We start from the raw sequence: 18,231 nt of genomic DNA on the forward strand, positions 1-18,231 counted from the left end.
AAGAATCTTTAAAATAAAGCACAAAACATTCATCATCCTCAGGTTATTCTAAAATTATTTCTTTTGAAACAAAACGCTGAAAAATTCCCTTCCACACATTCGGTTTAAAAGTTAAATGCAATTTTCATAAAGCCTCAATTATTTCTATATCCACTATTTAAGACATTGGTCCCATATTGCCATTTCAATGGAATAAGAAATTTCCATTGTCAGTGGGGGAATGATTTTAACTAAAAATTGGAGAGTATTCATCTATTTTAAAAAATATAAAGTATTTTCTTACCTTCATAGGCTGTTCCACACCAAATACAATACAGATGTTCTTCTCTTAAATAACTAGTCAATATTTGTAATTTTTCCAGTACCTAGATTTAGGATACAAGCACATTAATACTTTACATTGAACAGAACCTTGGTTTTCTGGCTCTTAGATCATGCTGAATTAGCTCAAGGCTGTAAATATTCTGCTATACTCTGGAATAGTTATCAGAAATGTCAAGGGCAGAACTGATATATTTGAATGTGTTCCAGTTCATTAGCCACCCTGAGATTTTCACAAGTCTGCCAGACACAATAGAGACTGCTTGTTAACATTGAGAAAATAGTTTTTGGGTGGCCTTATTATAATCAGCATCCTTTAAAGGCTTTTTCTACTTTCAAGGCATCTACCTCCCCCAGATAAGGTGAAGGTGAATATTGCCTCCTTTTGCCATAAAAGTGGTCTCAATTGCCATCAGTGGTCTCCCAATTAAGTGGAATATAGATTTTTCAAATTGTGAATGTTTTCTACAAAATTATTACACTCAAGTAACCATAGGGGTGTATTTTCCTTTCTTGAATAATCTCCATTTCTGTTTTTTTTTTTTTTTTTGAGACAGGATCTCGCTCTACCACCTAGGCTGGAGTGCAGTGGCGTCATCTCGGCTCACTGCAACCTCTGCCTCCCGCGCTCAAGTGATCCTCCTGCCTCAGCCTCCCAAGTAGCTGGGATTATTGGGTGCCCCACACCTGGCTAATTTTTGTATTTTTAGTAGAGACTAAAATACACCACCACGTTGGCCAGGCTAGTCTTGAACTCCTGACCTCAACTGATCCACCAGTCTTGGTCTCCCAAAGTGTTTGGATTACAGGCGTGAGCCACCACGCCCGGCCTCCATTTCCTTTTGATTGTGTTTTTTTGTTGTTTATAAGTAGGAGAAAAAAGTACACATTAGAATCACTTGTAGAAGTTTTGCAGGAAATAAGGTATAAATTAAAATAATGTACATTTGTTGCTAATTCATCATCCAAACTGAAGCTGAGATGAGAGGACAAATGGAAGCTAAAGGGAAAAATTATATTTAAGTTTTCATTTGGGGTTAATAAAATAATCCTGCAATGCAGTACCTCTCAACCAGGGGTTATTTTTCCCCTCGGGGACATTTAGTAATGTTTGGAGAGGGTTTTGGTTGTCATAAGCAAAAGTGCAACTGGTATCTGGTGAGCAGAGGCCAGAGATGCTGCTAAACATCTTGCAATAAACAGGACAGCTCCCCACAACAGTGGATTACCACAACTCAAAGTGTTAATGTTGCCAAGGCTGAGACACCCTATGAAGGAAATGGTGCCAAAGCATACACTTAAATCTTCACTCTTATATTCATCTTCATCCTGTTCTTTTTCTTCTTCATCTTCTTCAGTCTCCTCTTCAAGCCTCAACCAGTACCATGCTTCCCTGGGAACCTGAATATTCTGAAAATACAGAAGTATTCTCAATTAAACATACTAAACATAAGAGCATGACAAATATGTTCATGTCAACGTGAATTCATTCTTTCAATACGTATTCACCAAGTGTGGCTTTAAGAGTAAAAACACTGGGCCAGGCGTGGTGGCTCACACCTGTAATCCCAGCACTTTGGGAGGCCAAGGCGGGTGGATCACAAGGTCAGAAGATTGAGACCAGCCTGGCTAATACGTCTCTACTAAAAATACAAAAAAATTAGCCGGGCATGGTGGCGGGCGCCTGTAGTCCCAGCTACTTGGGAGGCTGAGGCAGGAGAATGGTGTGAACCCAGGAGGCAGAGCTTGCAGTGAGCTGAGATAGCGCCACTGCACTCCAGCCTGGGTGACAGAGCGAGACTCCGTCTCCAACAACAACAACAACAACAAAAGAGTAAAACCACTGGCTGGGTGCAGTGGCTCATGCCTGTAATCCCAGCACTTTGGGAGGCAGAGGTGGATGGATCACGAGATCAACAGATCAAGATCATCCTGGCCAACAAGGTGAAACCCCGTCTCTACTAAAAATACAAAAATTAGCTGTGCGTGGTGGTGTGTGCCTGTCATCCCAGCTACTCAGGAGGCTGAGGCAGGAGAATCGCTTGAACTCGGGAGGTGGAGGTTGCAGTGGGCCAAAATCACGCCACTGTACTCTAGCCTGGCAAGAGCGTGAGACTCCATCTCAAAAAAAAAAAATAAGTAAAAACATTATATCATGAACTATGGGGATGCCAAGTCCAATTCTTTAGAATTGTCCAGTTGTCTCTAAGTTCTTCCTGACAGTCTAGCAGAAAGATAGGCTATGGGTACAAAATAATACATATATGCTACAAAATCATAAGTGCCATGAAATACATTCAAAGTAAAGTAGTATGTAAGAACAGGAAAGTGAGAGATTGATTCCAGTAATCAATACATAATGGAAATTTTACAAACCTTTTTGAGACTTCAAATGAAGTCATTTTATTTATTTATTTATTTATTGAGATGGAGTCTCGCTCTGTCGCCCAGGCTGGAGTGCAGTGGCTGGATCTCGGCTCACTGCAAGCTCCGTGTCCCGAGTTTACGCCGTTCTCCTGCCTCAGCCTCCCGAGTAGCTGGGACTACAGGTGCCCACCACCTCGCCCGGCTAGTTTTTTGTATTTTTTAGTAGAGACGGGGTTTCACCGTGTTAGCCAGAATGGTCTCGATCTCCTGACCTTGTGATCCGCCCATCTCGGCCTCCCAAAGTGCTGGGATTACAGGCTTGAGCCACCGCGCCCAGCCCTCAAATGAAGTCATTTTATTTTTATAGTACTTGAACCACTAAGATAAAAGCAAAGATAGAATTTATTATTTTTTTTTTCTTTTTTGTAGAGATGGGGACTTGCTATGTTGTCCAGGCTGGTCACAAACTCCTGGACTCAAGCAATCCTATGACCTCGTCCTCTCAAAGTGCTGAGATTACAGACATGAGCCACCATGCCCAGCCAGAGACAGAATTTTTAAAAAACCATTCAAATTTGAACTAGATAGCATTCCACCTTGATTTTATTTTATTTTTGAGACAGGGTTTCACTCTGTCACCCAGGCTGGAGTGCAGTGGCACGAACATAGCTCAATGCAACCTCAACCTTCTGGGCTCAAGTGATTCTCCCACTTCAGCTTCCTGAGTAGATGGGACTACAGGTGTGTACCACCACATGCAGCTAATTTTAAAACGTTTTGTAGAGATGGAGTCTTGAAATGTTATCCAGGCTGGTCTCGAACTCCTGGGCTGAAATAATCATCCTGCCTTTGCCTCCCAAAGTGCTAGGATTACAGGATTGAGCCATCACATCTGGCCCACCCTGATTTTAATAGTTAGACACAGATTAGATACTGAATAGGAACTGAAAATAGGCTATTCTTGTTAATCAAATATTATAAAGAACAGAATTTCTGCACATAATAGTCGTAATTGACATTCAAATAAGCAGAGAACAATTAAATGTAAAATTTCATTTAACCCTTTTTGTTTTACTATCGTTACTATAAAACTATAGTTACTGTAAAACCCTGGGTTTTATAGTAACCCAGACAACTCAGGTTACTATAGTAAATAAGGCATTTTTATATAAATTATCACAGATCAGAAGTGCACATTACATGAAAGCTTTAATGAGTAGATAAACCAGGCTTGGAGTTCTTAGTTTTTTAAAAATATATATATACAGACCGGGCGCAGTGGCTCAAGCCTGTAATCCCAGCACTGTGGGAGGCGAGTATGGGCGCGATCACAAGGTCAGGAGATCGAGACCATCCTGGGCCTAACATGGTGAGAACCCCGTTTCTCTACTAGAAAATACAAAAAACTACCAGGCGAGGTGGCGGCGCGGCCTGCTAGTCCCAGCACCGGGAGGCTGAGCAGCGGAGAATGGCGTAAACGTCGGGAGGCGGAGCTTGCAGTGAGCTGAGATGCCGGCCACTGCACTCCAGCCCGGGTGACAGAGGGAGACTCTGTCTCAAAAAAAAAAAAAAAAAAAATATATATTATATATAATATATCAACAATATATATACAGCACAGGCGATTAATATGAAATTCACAGTGGGTACCAAAACACTTTACTTAAAACGGAAAAGCGGTAAAAGGCTTTACCTCTCTGGGCATCCAATTGACAGGCTCGCTGGCTTCTTCTGAGATCTCCCTCTAGCTTCATTTCATCTTGTTTATTTTAAGTCGCATTCTAATTGAAAGGAAAATTGTACCCTGAAGGTCTACATTCTCTTTAACCATTTTATATGCCCAAGTACCAGAGAACATACCACAATAAAGAGGAAATAAAACCAAACCCAGCTCAAAATAGCTTTACCGAAACTGTTCTGCAGCTTTTCTTCAGCTTGGTTTTCATGTGAATCTTTTTTCTGTAGCTTTCCAATTTTTCCTCTGCTTTCCGTTTTAATGATGCCTCATGACCAATGCCACTTTTCCCTATTCAAACCGAAAATTCTGATGATAAACATACTGACTTTGTGCTTCAAAACAAGACAATGTATGTACAGATTAAATGCAATTCTCACTTGAGTACTATCACTCACAAATCATTTGAATACACTAATAGTAGAAAACACTAAGGTTTTTAAGCCCAAAACATAATCTGATTTTTACAAAGATTATTAATCTCATAAGATAGTAATACTATAAACAATTTTCGAATCAGAAAACAGTATTAACTGTTATAGTTTTATTTAAGTATGATGAATAAAATGTATCTTTTTCTCTTGAATTCATCCAATGTATTAAGCAAAACATTTGGTAGGTAAATCTGTCTCAGAACACTTTTATTCTATTTTATTTTTATAGAGACAGGCTGGTATGTAGTGGCGCAATCATGGTTCACTGTAACCTTGAACTTGTGGACTCCAGGAATCATCCCGCCTCAGCCTCCTGAGTAGCTAGGACTACAGGTGTGTGCCACTACACCCGGGTAATTTTTTAAATTTTTGGCAGAGACGAGGTCTTGCTATGTTGCCCAGGCTGGTCTCAAACTCCTAGCTACTTTTTTTTTTTTTTTTTGAGATGGAATTTCACTCTTGTTGCCCAGGCTGGAGTGCAATGGCGCAATCTCGGTTCACCGCAATCTCTGCCTCCTGGGTTCAAGCGATTCTCCTGCCTCAGCCTCCTGAATAGCTAGGATTACAGGCATGCGCCACCATGCCCAGCTAATTTCGTATTTTTAGTAGAGATGGGGTTTCTCCATGTTGGCCAGGCTGGTCTTGAACTCCTGACCTCAGGTGATCTGCCCACCTCGGCCACCCAAAGTGCTGGGATTACAGGCATGAGCCACTGCGCCCAGCCAACTCTTGGCTTTAAGCAATCCTTCTGCATCGGCCTCCCAGAGCCAAACAGTTTTAAGACATTTCAATGGACAAAAACAGTATTGCACATTCAATGGTTATAATGATTTGTTCTTCCCACATTTGTGTAGTTTAAATTTTATTTTATACTCACTAAAATTTCTTTCTTTTCTGGTTGAAGATGTTTAGAAATTTAACAAAATTTTACTGAACTGTAACAGTACCATCATTTAAAAAAAGTATTTATTGAGCAAATATATGTGGTAGATCTAAGGGTAAGTTATTATTACTGGCAAATATGCTCCAAAATAATTACCTACCTGTTTTGATATTGAGAGGAATCGGTTCAACAATACCACCCCCTGAAAGAGAATGAAATACAAACTACTTTAGAAAATCTTCCTCAAACTACAGGACAGTATAAGTATGCAACTTTACAATGCTCTATGCATATGCCCTCCTGTTTCAATGATATTCAAAACTGAAATCTGAACATCAGTATTCTATATATAATCAATTACTTCCCTTGTCTTCAAATACCTACTCATCAAAACGGCTGATTCACAGCCTCCTATGCCACCTGAAGGTGGAGTTTTAAGAAGGAACAACACTGATACTATTGCTGCAAGAGGGTGATAGCCTTAAGTGAAAGCAAAGCAATACGATAAAGGAAAGAAAAACTGTTTACAGAGGTTACTATAAATATATAGCCTCTCTATCTTAATGAGCAGTTTCACTTCCTAAAAAGAGAGGTGAGAATTGAGCCTCTCCAACTGGACTGTCACTCAGATGGCTGCCACAGGTACAGAGCAAGCAGGGCAAAGTCTTGCCATCATCCTCAGTGTTGTTTCAATGTCTTTAGCCATTGCACTTCTCAACCCATCATTTATCACCATTCTTTGTTGCTTCTGTTGTAAGCCACATCCATCTCAGTTGTTAGTGCCTTCAAGGCTAAGCTGGGCTGATAAGCAGCTCTCGATGGCACATGTGGTATCTAAAATGGATGCGGGATGATGAAAGTTCTCCATAAGGCTTGTTAATACATAATAGACTAAAAAGCCTAAGTTGTCTTAATTTCTATGTAGATAAAGATTAAAGCATCAGCTTTGGTCCTCATCCATAAGTCACAATTAGGTGTTAAGGAATACCTGTCTATTTCCACTTGTGACTTACCACTCTTGCCAAGTGCCTGACCACTTTTATAGCCCATCTTTTGCAGCAAGGCAAACCCTTTGTTTTCACAGCCTAGTGCGTTCTTCAACCCAATGTCACGTCTTTCTTGTTCTTCTTCTTTTAAACTCTTCTGCCTGTTTTTCAAATTGGCTTCCTGTTGCTTTTCTTCTTTTCGACGGGCTTCTCGGATTTGCCTTAGCATTGGCAATCCTGGTCTGATATCTTCTCTGAATAAGGGAAAAGTTTTTTTAGATGAGTCCATAAAGTTTTCTTTTCTTTTAATTTTTTGAGACGGAGTTTTGCTCTTGTCGCCCAGGCTGGAGTGCAATGGCATGATCTTAGCTCACTGCAAACCCCACCTCCTGGGTTCAACTGATTCTCCTGCCTCAGCCTCCTGAGTAACTGAGATTACAGGCGTCCGCCACCATGCCCGGCTATTTTTTGCATTTTTAGTAGAGAGGGGGTTTCGCCATGTTGGCCAGGCTGGTCTCAAACTCCTGACCCCAGATGATCCGTCTACCTCGGCCTCCCAAAGTGCTGGGATTACAGGCATGAGCCACCACGCCTGGCCAAGTTTTCTCATAACTCTGTCACTTACTCACCCGACAACAGTTAATATTTCGGCACTACCTCTCTGATCATCTTTGTTATTATGACATTAGAGCATAATCAGTGACCTCTAAGAATGGCTGTTTTAGTAGAAATGGTGAAGGCTGGTGCCAGATCGTAGGTAAATAAGGAAAGCACAAAGTTGAAGAAATCAGATATAGTAAGTTTAGACTTACTATGTTTCTAGGATGTTGGCAATAATGAAGAACAAAGTTGTATATAATAAAGAACAAAGTTGTCCCAACTACTAGAAGAGACAATATGATGAAATAAAGGAAAAGAAGTAAATTTCCTTGGAAGAAGGCAATAAAAAGGATCATGGGCAAAAGTAAAATGGTTAGCATTAAAAGGAGGAAGTGGCTTCTAGTATCTTTGTATGGAGGCATAGGAGGTATTTCCATAAAGCAAGAAGACTGACTTTCCAACCGCACATTTAAACTCAATGTCAGGCCGGGCACGGTGGCTCATGCCTGTAATCCTAGCACTCTGGGAAGCCAAAGTCTGACCTCAGGAGTTGGAGACCAGCCTTGGCAACATAGTGAGACCTTGTCTCTGCAAATAATAAAAAAGAAGACTTAGCTGGGCACGATGGTGCAGGCCTGCCAGTCCCAACTACTTGGGAGGCCGAGGTAGGAGAATCTCCTGAGCCTGGAGAGTTTGAGGCTGCAGTGAGCTATGACTGTGCCACTGCACTCCAGCCTGGCTTACAGAGTGAGACCCTGTCTCAATAAAATAAAATAAAATAAAATAAAATAAAATAAAATAAAATAAAATGTCATTGCTTAATCTACACATCTTATACATATCATTGCACTGGGTATGCACATTTACTTACTGGACATTAATGAAGGAATCAGACATATAGTCCTCTTCTTCTGCCATGTTCAACTTCATATGGCTATAGTATCTACAAATAAAGTAATAATTACTTTTTTTTTAGTTTATCAGAATGGAAAAACCTTTCTGTATCTGCAGCCATGGACTGTCTCTAGAGCTCTACTATATATTCAGGTGCCCTTTGGACATCTTTATCTGTGGACGTTTCAAACTCAACAATCTAAACAACTCATTTCTTTCCCCTCTCCCCAGCCTTCTACATCCCCTGTATTTCCATATTAATGTCATCATTATCTCCTTCTTCCTGACCTCTTATGAAGCTCTGTCAAGTCTTCCTCCATAAAACTCCTCACAGATGTTTTTTCTACAGTTGCGACCACTGCTTTAGTTCAGGCACTTTTTTTTTTTTTTCCTCACCTGAACTATTACAACAGCTTCTTAACCAGCTTCTTAGTTGGTCTCCTCTTCCAATCCATCCTCTGCACCCCATCCAGAGGTTTTTTGTTTATTTGCTTGTTTGTTTTTAAATACAAGTCAGGTCAGGTTACTAGCCTGTTTCAAATCCTTCATTAAACCTGACTCTGTAGGCAGTGGGGGACCAGTCACTTTTGCAAAGCATGAGATGTCCTTCATAATCTGACACAACTGTCCCTAAGGATTCATTATTCAAGCCCCATGGCTTCTCACTGCCCTCTGAACACAGCATAGACATTTCTTCCCTGTAGGCCAAGGCTACCCTCCCTTCAGAAACCTGTCCCTGACCACTCCAGGCCTTTCTCTATAGCACTTTATGTCCAAGCTGCTCATTTGGAACTCGATATAGTTAACAACTCACTTATATGGAAATATTTCTGAGGGACAGTTTCTATCCAAAATAGTTGAAATCATGTAATTACTGGCCCTTAATGGGTTAAAGTAATTATCTACAAAAGTACTACTCAAACTTTATTGTGTATACAAATTGCACTGAGATCTTCTTAAAACGCAGAATCTGATTCTGGGCCTGGAACCTGAGGTTCTGCATTTCTAACAGGTTCACAGGCAACGTCAACCTTGCTAGTTCAGCTGCTTTTAAGACAAAAGTGTAGTCACTTGTTGTGGTGCATACATACTGTTTTTTCCTGCCTACTATCTTTTCCTTTGGGAACCCAACCCTCTGCCCTTCATGTGGTTCTAGTAGAAGGTGGCACTGTCGGTATCCCATATTTCCTTGGGCACAAAGATGGTGAATTATGGTACCCTATGTCCAGCAACAGGGGACGAGATGACCCAGGCAGGGAAATAACCATCTCTTTCCTTACATTATATGAATATACGGGTTGTCGGGGAAAGAAAGTCTTTGATGGGTGTTTCTGAACTGGGAGAATGTGAAGCTGGGCTGTGGATGGCCATCTTCTTGGCCACATGAAGGGATCTTGTCTGAAGAATGAAGCCAGATAGAGAAAATGAGCCTAGTTTTCAAGGCCATGGATTCTTTGATGCTGCGACTTAGCATTCTACCCCATTACATAGACTAATACATTTCTGCATTACCTAAGCTTGCTGAAGTAGAGGTTCTGTCAACTGCAGCCAAGTGTCTAGAAAATTACACTGGATGAAAAAAGGATTATTATACTAATTTTTAATGGTTTTCTTTTTTGTTTTTTGAGACAGAGTCTCACTCTGTCACCCAGGCTGGAGTGCAGTGGTGTGATCTCAGCTCACTGCAACCTCCACCTGCTGAGTTCAAGCAATTCTCGTGCCTCAGCCTCCCGAGTAGCTGGGATTACAGGCATCCACCACCACACCCAGCTAATTTTTGTGTTTTTAGTAGAGACAGGGTTTCGCCATGTTGGACGGGCTGGTCTCAAACTCCTGGCCTCAAGTAATACACCTGCCTCACTTGGTCTCCCAAAGTGCTGGGATTACAGGCATGAGCCACCATGCCTGGCCTGATTTTTTATATTTTTAATGTATATCTTCTCAACTAGATAATGTATATCTTGTGTTAAACACAAAAATAAGTCCCCTATATCATCCCTACCTACCACTGCATCCCAAACATAAATGCTTAATAATTGTTTAGCAACAATGAGGACAAAAAGGGTCTTTAATATTTGTGATTTTATAACTTTTCCTATGTCAACATGTCATTTTAAACACTTTTAAATAAGTACAGAAAACACATAAAACAAACACACAGCTTAATACATTTTTGTGAGTCAAACATTCTTGTAACCATGTTGTACCCTCCAACATGGCTCCCAATCATTCTTGCTGCTTGGTTTTCTACATCCTTAGTGTAGTCTCCTTCCACAGTGAACAGGATTAATCTGTGTAACCAACAGGATTTTGTGGAAATGATGGAGTTGATTTATTGGTCATAAATGCAGCTCTTAGGTCATTCTAACTTTGAAGTTGGATGACTCACTTGAAGGAAGTCAGCTGTCACATAATAAGGATACTCAAGAAGCTCTATGGAGAAGGTCACACAATTGGAATCAAGTCCTCCTATTAAAAGTCAGCACAAACTCATGAGCCACAGAAGCGAGCTACCTGGGAAATGGATCCTCTTGCTCCAGTCAGGGAGGCCTTCAAATGACTCAGCCTGGGCTGGCATCTTCACTGCAACTTCTTAAGAAAGTCCATGCTAATAAACTAAGCCAAGCTGCTAACAAATTCCTGACCCATAGAAACTCTGAGATAACAAATGATTACAGTTATCTTAAGCTGTTACATTTGGGGATAATTTGTTATGCAGCAAAAGTTATCAGGAGGTAGAACCTTATCAGGCACCTGGGAGCCCTCGTCCCCTACCCAGTTGCACCTCTCTTTTGGTTCTAAGAATAGTCACTATTCTGGTTTTTATGGCAATCATTTCCTTCATTTTCTTGGTAGTTTTGTCATCCATGTGTGCATCTTTAAACATTACAGTTTAGTTTACCTATTTTTATTATGAGTTAAAAATGTGCACTATTATGTACAGCATTTATGATAATTCACCCACTCCCTCTAAACCTCGATTCTTCATTTGTAATAACAGCATTTTTACACGTAATGGTTTAACATTTACCCAGTATATCACACATTTTTATCACACTTCACCACCACCACCAACTCTACAAGGTAGGAATTGTTTTTCCTATTGGAGAAATTAAGGTTCAGTATGGCTAAATGACTATTTCAAAATCACAAAGAATCCAGGTCACAGTGCCTTGCAAATAGGATTACATTGTTTTTAAGAGACCTATTTAAAGTGCCAGGCACATCTGAATGGGGTTACAGGTTGCTTTTAAAGCTCTCTTTCTAGTGGTAAAATATACTTCAGCATTATCCATTTCCATCGAACATAAGCATAAACGTCACAAGGCGATACCCTGGCAGAGATGATGGAGGCTTGGACCAGAGTGATAGCAATGGAAGTGGTCGCATTTGGGGTATACCTGAAGGTAGAGCTTACAGGATTTGCTGATGTTGTAGGTAGTATGTAAAGAACGATGTCAAGATAACGCTAAGTTTTTGGCCTGAATACGTGGAAGGAGTTAACATTTTTTGAGAGTGGGAAAACTGTAGGAGTAGGTTTGTTTTTGTCTTTTTTAGCGGGGGTAGTCAGGAAACATATTGAGAGTACTATTACATATAAAAGTGGAGAGATGGACCTACAGTATAAATGTAACAAGAAATGTCCCACTCTCAACACTACGCTCAGGAACCGCTGATCCCTACCCTCCCGCGTTCCTCCTGGCTGCAAGCGCCCCACAGACGCAACCACCCACGGATGGAAAGGTGGCTGACGGTATGATATGGTAGTCACGGCCAGCGCACGCTGCCTTTTATCATTCTACCGGCGCTCCCCAGACCCTTACCTGACAGCTCTTTTATCTGATTGCTCTCTACTCGCCCCGGTTCAGTTCCGCGGAGCGCGCGCTGCGCATGCGCCTACCAACAAGCATCGGACTTCCGGGCCTCGGCTCACAGCAGTTTCCGAGCGCAGACTCCATTGGAAACTTGCGGTGGGTGATAGGAGGACATGGTGACTGCGCTTGCGCAAGACCAGCCCTCCGCGCAAGCGCTGTTCCCTTGCTTCCTGTAGGCATGAGTGCGGGAGGTGGGGCATCCGGGTCGCTTGGTGGCTGCCTCTGCACCCGGAGCTCAGCTGATCTGCCTTTCTAGACTAGGAGGTGAGGTCGCCGAAGCATGCACGTTGACAGGCACGGACTCCTGTCCCACGTACATTTTTAGACGGGTGGGGAGGAAATTTGAGTTCGTACTGAACATTTTCCCTTTTCTGGCTCCCTGCGCAGTTCTGAGCCGCCGCCTTGTGCTATTGACAGCCTGCGGAACCCCACGGAGGCTTGCGGCGGCCTCTTGCGTTTACCCCGGGTCCGCCGCTTTCGGTTTTTGGAGTAGCCGGGTGAAGCGAGACCCCGAGCGCGCGAGGCTTCTCGGGTGCATTCCTGACCGCCCGGTGTTGTCACTGAGGCTTTGGCCGCCGGGACCTGGCTGCCCCACCCATCCCCTTTGGAAGAGTCTTGGAGACCTGCAGTTCGGGATGTCTGTGCTGGGTGTTTTGACCTCAGCCCCCTGACCAGGTGCAGCGCGGGAGGGTAAAGGTGCGATATACCAAGCAGTGGACGAGAAAAAGAGGAGAATGGTTGTCAAGCCCGGCTGGGGTGTTTGATCTTAGTGCTTCAGTTTTCTCATTTATAGAACGGGTAAATGATATATGTGTTGCTGGACATATTTCTTCTGGAATAATGCCTTTTTTGGGGGCAATAATTTATTTTAATTTTCCTTTCACTCCATGATTCATTCTTCCTTATAACAAGCAGTTTTCTTTCGCTTTTGTTTGTTTGTATTTTTGTCCTTTAAAAGTATGTTTTCAGGTTTTGCCTCAAAGAAGTTGAGTTTTTCCCCAAAAGAAATGAGTAGTCATACTTTTCTTAGTGGGTATATTCCATAAAGCTTGACTTTCAACATTAAAAAACTTACAAGTATTTTTTACTCTGTTAGATTTAAGGTGTGAATTTAAAACTTCAGTAATGGAGTTAGCCCACAGTTTATTGCTAAATGAAGAAGCTTTGGCTCAAATCACTGAAGCAAAAGACCGGTTTTATCTTTGAATGGTTGCGATTTCTTGATAAAGTCTTGGTTGCTGCCAACAAGGTATGGTATTGCTCTTTTTTCCCAGTTGCATTAATGTAAAGAGATTATGTGGTCATGATTCTTAAGAAAACATACATTATGTTTTGGAAAGTTTGTGGGTCACTTATGGAACTTCAGAATATTGCACGAATGGGAATTTAGTGGCAAAACTCAAACCTCGTTTAAATCCAGCTCATTGCCTACCTTCTTTATATCTCTACCTGAGCAGTTCATTGTAACTGGAGAAAAACATGGCTACATGATTGGTGTCACTTTAAATTTATCATCACCCATTGCAAGTGATCTCTCTATGCAGCCTAACAATCCCAGTATCTTCACTTATCTCTCTGAGGAGTCAATAATAGGCTTTTTTTTTCTTTGTTTTCTTCCTGCATAGTCTCGATTCAGCTTATTTTTTATTGTCTGTGTATTTTATATTCTGTCTTTAAAAGTAGATATGGTCCGGCGTGGTGGCTCATGCCTGTAATCCCAGCACTTTGGGAAGCCGAGGTGGGCGGATCACCTGAGGTCAGGAGTTCCAGACTAGCCTGGCCAACATGGTGAAACCCCGTCTCTACTAAAATACAAAATTAGCCAGGCATGGTGGTGGGCGCCTGTAATCCCAGCTACTCGGGAGGCTGAGGCAGGAGAATCACTTGAACCTGAAAGGTGGAGGTTGCCGGGAGCCGAGATCGCGCTATTGCACTCCAGCCTGGATGACAAAAGTGAAAACTCCATCTGAAAAAAAAAAAAACCGTAGATGCTTCCCTCAAATGTCTGATGATCTTTGGCTGCCTGCTCAAATTTAAAAGTGAATAGTAAAAACTTTCTCAGCAGGGCCAGTCTTTTAAACTGGACTTCACTGTAGGCTGGTCTGGTTCCTGACTGTAGTATTTCAGGTTTCTGTAGGCTGGTTATTCCCCAGAAGATACTTTTCTACTCTCAGGTCTGAAGAGTATATGGCTAGCTGGCTATGTTCTTGGAATTGTGGGAGAAGAGTGGAGACTTTAACATTCAGTATGTGTACTTTCACTGCATATCTCTGTTTTCAGTGCAGTTTTCCCAGACCGCAACTGTGCCTGGGGGCTCCTAGTCTAGACATAACGGTATTTCACTCTTCCCAGAGAATAAGGTTTCAGTCTGCTTCCATAATGGAGAAGAAGAGTCTTACTGCTTCTTAGACTCAACCATTCCCTCTCTCTCAAGGTACAACTTCACTCCCACCTCCAAAAGCACCTAGGGCCTAAAAATACCACGATCTCTTAGGGGGTCCTGTGTAGTAAGTTAGGTCATTTCTTAGCTTTCCCTGTTGGGAACACTTGGTTTCCAAATATTGTGCTGATTCTTTTTCCTATTTTCTTTACCCTTTGGATTTGTGCTTTGTTGTTATTGTTCCTCTTGTTGCCTTTTAGTATGGTTTTAATGGAGTTTCTATAGAAACAGTTAATGCTTGACCTAATGTAAATGAGTTAATAGGTGCAGCACACCAACATGGCACATGTATGCATATGTAACAAACCTGCACTTTATGTACATGTACCCTAGAACTTAAAGTGTACTAATAATAGCAACAACAACAAAAAGAAACAGTTAATGCATGGATTCACTTGTAATCTTTAACTAGAAGTTTCTGTTTTCTCTTAAATCCCCTGCAACCGGGGATTTACTTCCACTCCACTGAAACAGCTCTTGTCCAGCCATCAGTGGTCTGGGCAATCAGTGGTCAGTATTCTGTCTTATTTGATCCATCTCCATCTTTTCACCTCGAAACACTTAAAACATCTTTAATTTTGTTGTGAAATTGATAAATACAAGAGTATATAAAACATAGTTATGAAACATAATATGAATATCTATACATCCTCCACCCAAATTAGAAAATAATATTGTTTTCATTGTTTTGCACAGTTTGTGTGAAGTTTTCTTCCTGTTCGTGGCTTCCCAAGACACTGTTAGGTTTTGGTTCCTCTCCCACTTCACTAACTACTACTTGTTCTTTTTTAAGTCTTCCTCAGTTCAGGGCATTTTTTAAAAATCTGTACATATTCCCTCAGTGATATCTAATTGTATGATTTTTACTATCATCTATAAAATAGTGATTCCCAGGATAATGTTTACTGTACTTCTTTCTTTCTTACCTAAGTGGCATCCCAGAGTTAACATACCCAAACCAAATTCTTGATTTCTCCTCCCAAACCTGTCTTTTCCCCTATGTTCTCTATCTCAGGAAATGACCATTTCATCTTACTGGTTGCTCAGGGGGAAAACCATAGAGTCATTTTTGACTTCCCTCTTTTTCTCAAATTTCACGTCATATTCACCAGCAAATCCTATGGTTTCATCCACAAATAAATCCAGAGTTTACTTGTCTCCATGGTTACCACTATCATCTCTCATCTAGATTATTGCATCTGCTTCCTATTTGCTCATGATGCTTTCCATTTATGGACCTTATAGAGTATTCTTAGAAGTCAGAGTGAGCCTGTTAAAACATTTAAATCACGACCCTCCTCTACTTCAAACTCTTACTCAGAGTAATATACAAAGTTCTTTTACTGAGAGTAACATACAGAGTTCTATAGTGGGGTACAAGAGACTACCTGATCTGGCCCCTTCTGTCCTTCTGACTTCATCTCTTACTACTTTCTCTCTCTTACTCCACTCCAGTCAAACTGGCCTTCTTGCTGTCTTCAAGGATGCTAAGAATGCTCCAACCTCAAGGCCTTTATGCTTGTTCCTTCGGCCTGGAATGTTCTTCCCCTGGGTATCTGCCTGGCTCACCCCTTCACTTATTTTCAGAGAGAGGCCTTTTCTAATTAATCCACATAAAATAGTAAGCACCCATACTATTCATTTGTTTGTTTGGTAAACTCTATCCCTCCCCACTAGAATGTAAACTTCGTGAGGGCAGGGACTTGTCTGTTTTGTTCACTGTTGCACCCTAGTACATGGCATACGTTAAGTACATAATAAATATTGTTTGAATAAATGAATGAATTCTAGGTATTGATTATGGGTAGAGCTGGGTATTTTTTTTCCTGTTGCCTAGGGCTCTTCAGTTTCTTTTGGTTTCATTTGCTGGCCTGTAACTTTATGAACTGCTGACTTTGCTTTTACATGGGAAACCTGTCTGGGTTATAAGACATCAGTTGTCCATACACCCAATATTTTGCATCCTTTGGCTGCTGGTTTATTTCTCAGTAAGTTGATCTCATAACTTTTTGAATCAGAGTCTTCACTTTTATTGGAGCTAATCTTTTGGCTTTGGAAGAGAATGAAGGAGAATATTGAATGTAGGAAAGAATGGCTCATTTCTTACTGAACTTTTCCTTAACTTGAAAATTCTCACGGTTTATGTTTAATACAATACAGATTTTTAATTATTAGAGTGCCTTAAGCGTTAAGTATTTTTTATTTTGATTATAAAGGTAACCAAAAAATAAATTTTTAATGATGCTTCTTTTAAAAATGTTTTTGCTACAGCAGACCGATGTATAAGGAAACAACAGAAAAAACCTTGTACAATTAACTGGATTAATAAGTAGTTCACCTGGACCACCTACACGAAAATTGTTAGCTAAAAATCTCGCAGCCCTTTATAGCATTGGAGATACTTTTACAGTTTTTCAGACACTTGATAAATGCAATGACATTATCAGAAATAAAGATGACACTGCAGCCTACTTACCAACAAAATTGTAAGTACTTACTTTATCAGGGGCACTTGAAGTTTTATTTTTTCTTTCAAGGAAACTTAGTAGGAGACTATGGAACATAAAAACCCCCAGGTGGGTGGAACCTGTGACGTGCTGCTAACAATGAGAGCTCTAAGTGGATTGAGTTGTGATGGGAAGAAAATGAGTTAAATTTTAGGCATGCTGATTCTGGAATACAAATGGGAATGTCCAAATGACAGTGTATAATAGATAGTTGGAAATTCTTGTTGGGATTTTAGAGATTTGTTGGGAATGTAGTTTTGGTGAGTAGGCTGAATCCTTTGATATGAGTAAAGTTACATAGGAGGAGGAGTATATTTGAGAAGAGAAGAGAAGGAGTATATTTGAGAAGAGAAATTCTTGTTGGGATTTTAGAGATTTGTTGGAAATGTAGTTTTGGTGAGTAGGCTGAATCCTTTGATATGAGTAAAGTTACCTGGGGGAGGAGTATATTTGAGAAGAGAAGACGGCTAGGGATACAATTCTAGAACCTCAACATTCAAGGGGCCATGGTCAGTGTAATAGCTTACAGAGGAAATAGATTATTCAAAACCTGGATTCTAATTTTTAGGTCTACTTTTAGGTAGTTACCTGGTATCACTAGGTAACTACCTAGATACATTGTGATTAGATTTTGTGTTTTGTTTAGGACAGATGTAAACCTGAAAAGTTTTAGAGGAGATTAGACAGTTCTAGTACTTTCTAGTTTATTTTGAAGTTTGAAGCTATGTTCACTGCTACTTAGCAAATACACACATAATTTTATAGTTCTGGTTAAGTAGAATTGATTATACATTCATATGTATTTCCAGTGGATCCATGGGTCCTATTTAGGAAATCTCCAATGTATGCTGGCATGTGATGCCAGTCATTTAAAATTTATTATCAGCCTACAGGGTATCAAAAAGCATGAGATTTGGAGTTGAAGAGGTGAAAGTTGGTTCCCTGATTCTACTGTTTATTATGTGTTTGATTGTGAGCTAAATTTAGTTAACCTCTCTTATCTGTAAATTTCTCAGATCACACAGCTTTTATTTATTTTTATTTGTTGGAGTGGGAGTGGCTCGCCTCATGGTAGACCACCTGCCCACTTCCAAGATCCAGCTACACATAGCTATTCGATGATGGGTTCTAGGATTTAGGCACAGGTCTGCCAGACTCCAAAGCATCCACTTTTTTTTTTTTTTTTTTT

The 18,231-nt window shown here is 40.7% G+C and overlaps 2 protein-coding genes across 2 annotated transcripts in view; one reads left to right on the forward strand and one right to left on the reverse strand.

Annotated features, from left to right (window-relative positions):
- Window positions 1–12,198, reverse strand: part of GPATCH11 (G-patch domain containing 11) — a 19,627-nt gene extending 7,429 nt beyond the window's left edge. The window contains 10 exon segments of the mRNA XM_017859691.1: window positions 284–365; window positions 1,618–1,731; window positions 4,377–4,459; window positions 4,462–4,469; window positions 4,596–4,616; window positions 4,618–4,714; window positions 5,901–5,942; window positions 6,754–6,980; window positions 8,198–8,269; window positions 12,045–12,198. Of these exon segments, the coding sequence (XP_017715180.1) occupies window positions 284–365; window positions 1,618–1,731; window positions 4,377–4,459; window positions 4,462–4,469; window positions 4,596–4,616; window positions 4,618–4,714; window positions 5,901–5,942; window positions 6,754–6,980; window positions 8,198–8,256 (733 nt within the window). The 5' untranslated portion in view covers window positions 8,257–8,269; window positions 12,045–12,198.
- An 85-nt stretch (window positions 12,199–12,283) lies between these two features.
- HEATR5B (HEAT repeat containing 5B) overlaps window positions 12,284–18,231 on the forward strand; it is a 118,379-nt gene continuing 112,431 nt past the window's right edge. Inside the window, 4 exon segments of the mRNA XM_017859688.1 lie at window positions 12,284–12,359; window positions 13,192–13,282; window positions 13,284–13,344; window positions 16,810–17,021. Coding sequence (XP_017715177.1) covers window positions 13,221–13,282; window positions 13,284–13,344; window positions 16,810–17,021 — 335 coding nt within the window. The 5' untranslated portion in view covers window positions 12,284–12,359; window positions 13,192–13,220.

Source organism: Rhinopithecus bieti, unplaced genomic scaffold (assembly GCF_001698545.2).
Source record: "Rhinopithecus bieti isolate Rb0 unplaced genomic scaffold, ASM169854v2 scaffold_51154, whole genome shotgun sequence".
Taxonomy (NCBI): domain Eukaryota; kingdom Metazoa; phylum Chordata; class Mammalia; order Primates; family Cercopithecidae; genus Rhinopithecus; species Rhinopithecus bieti.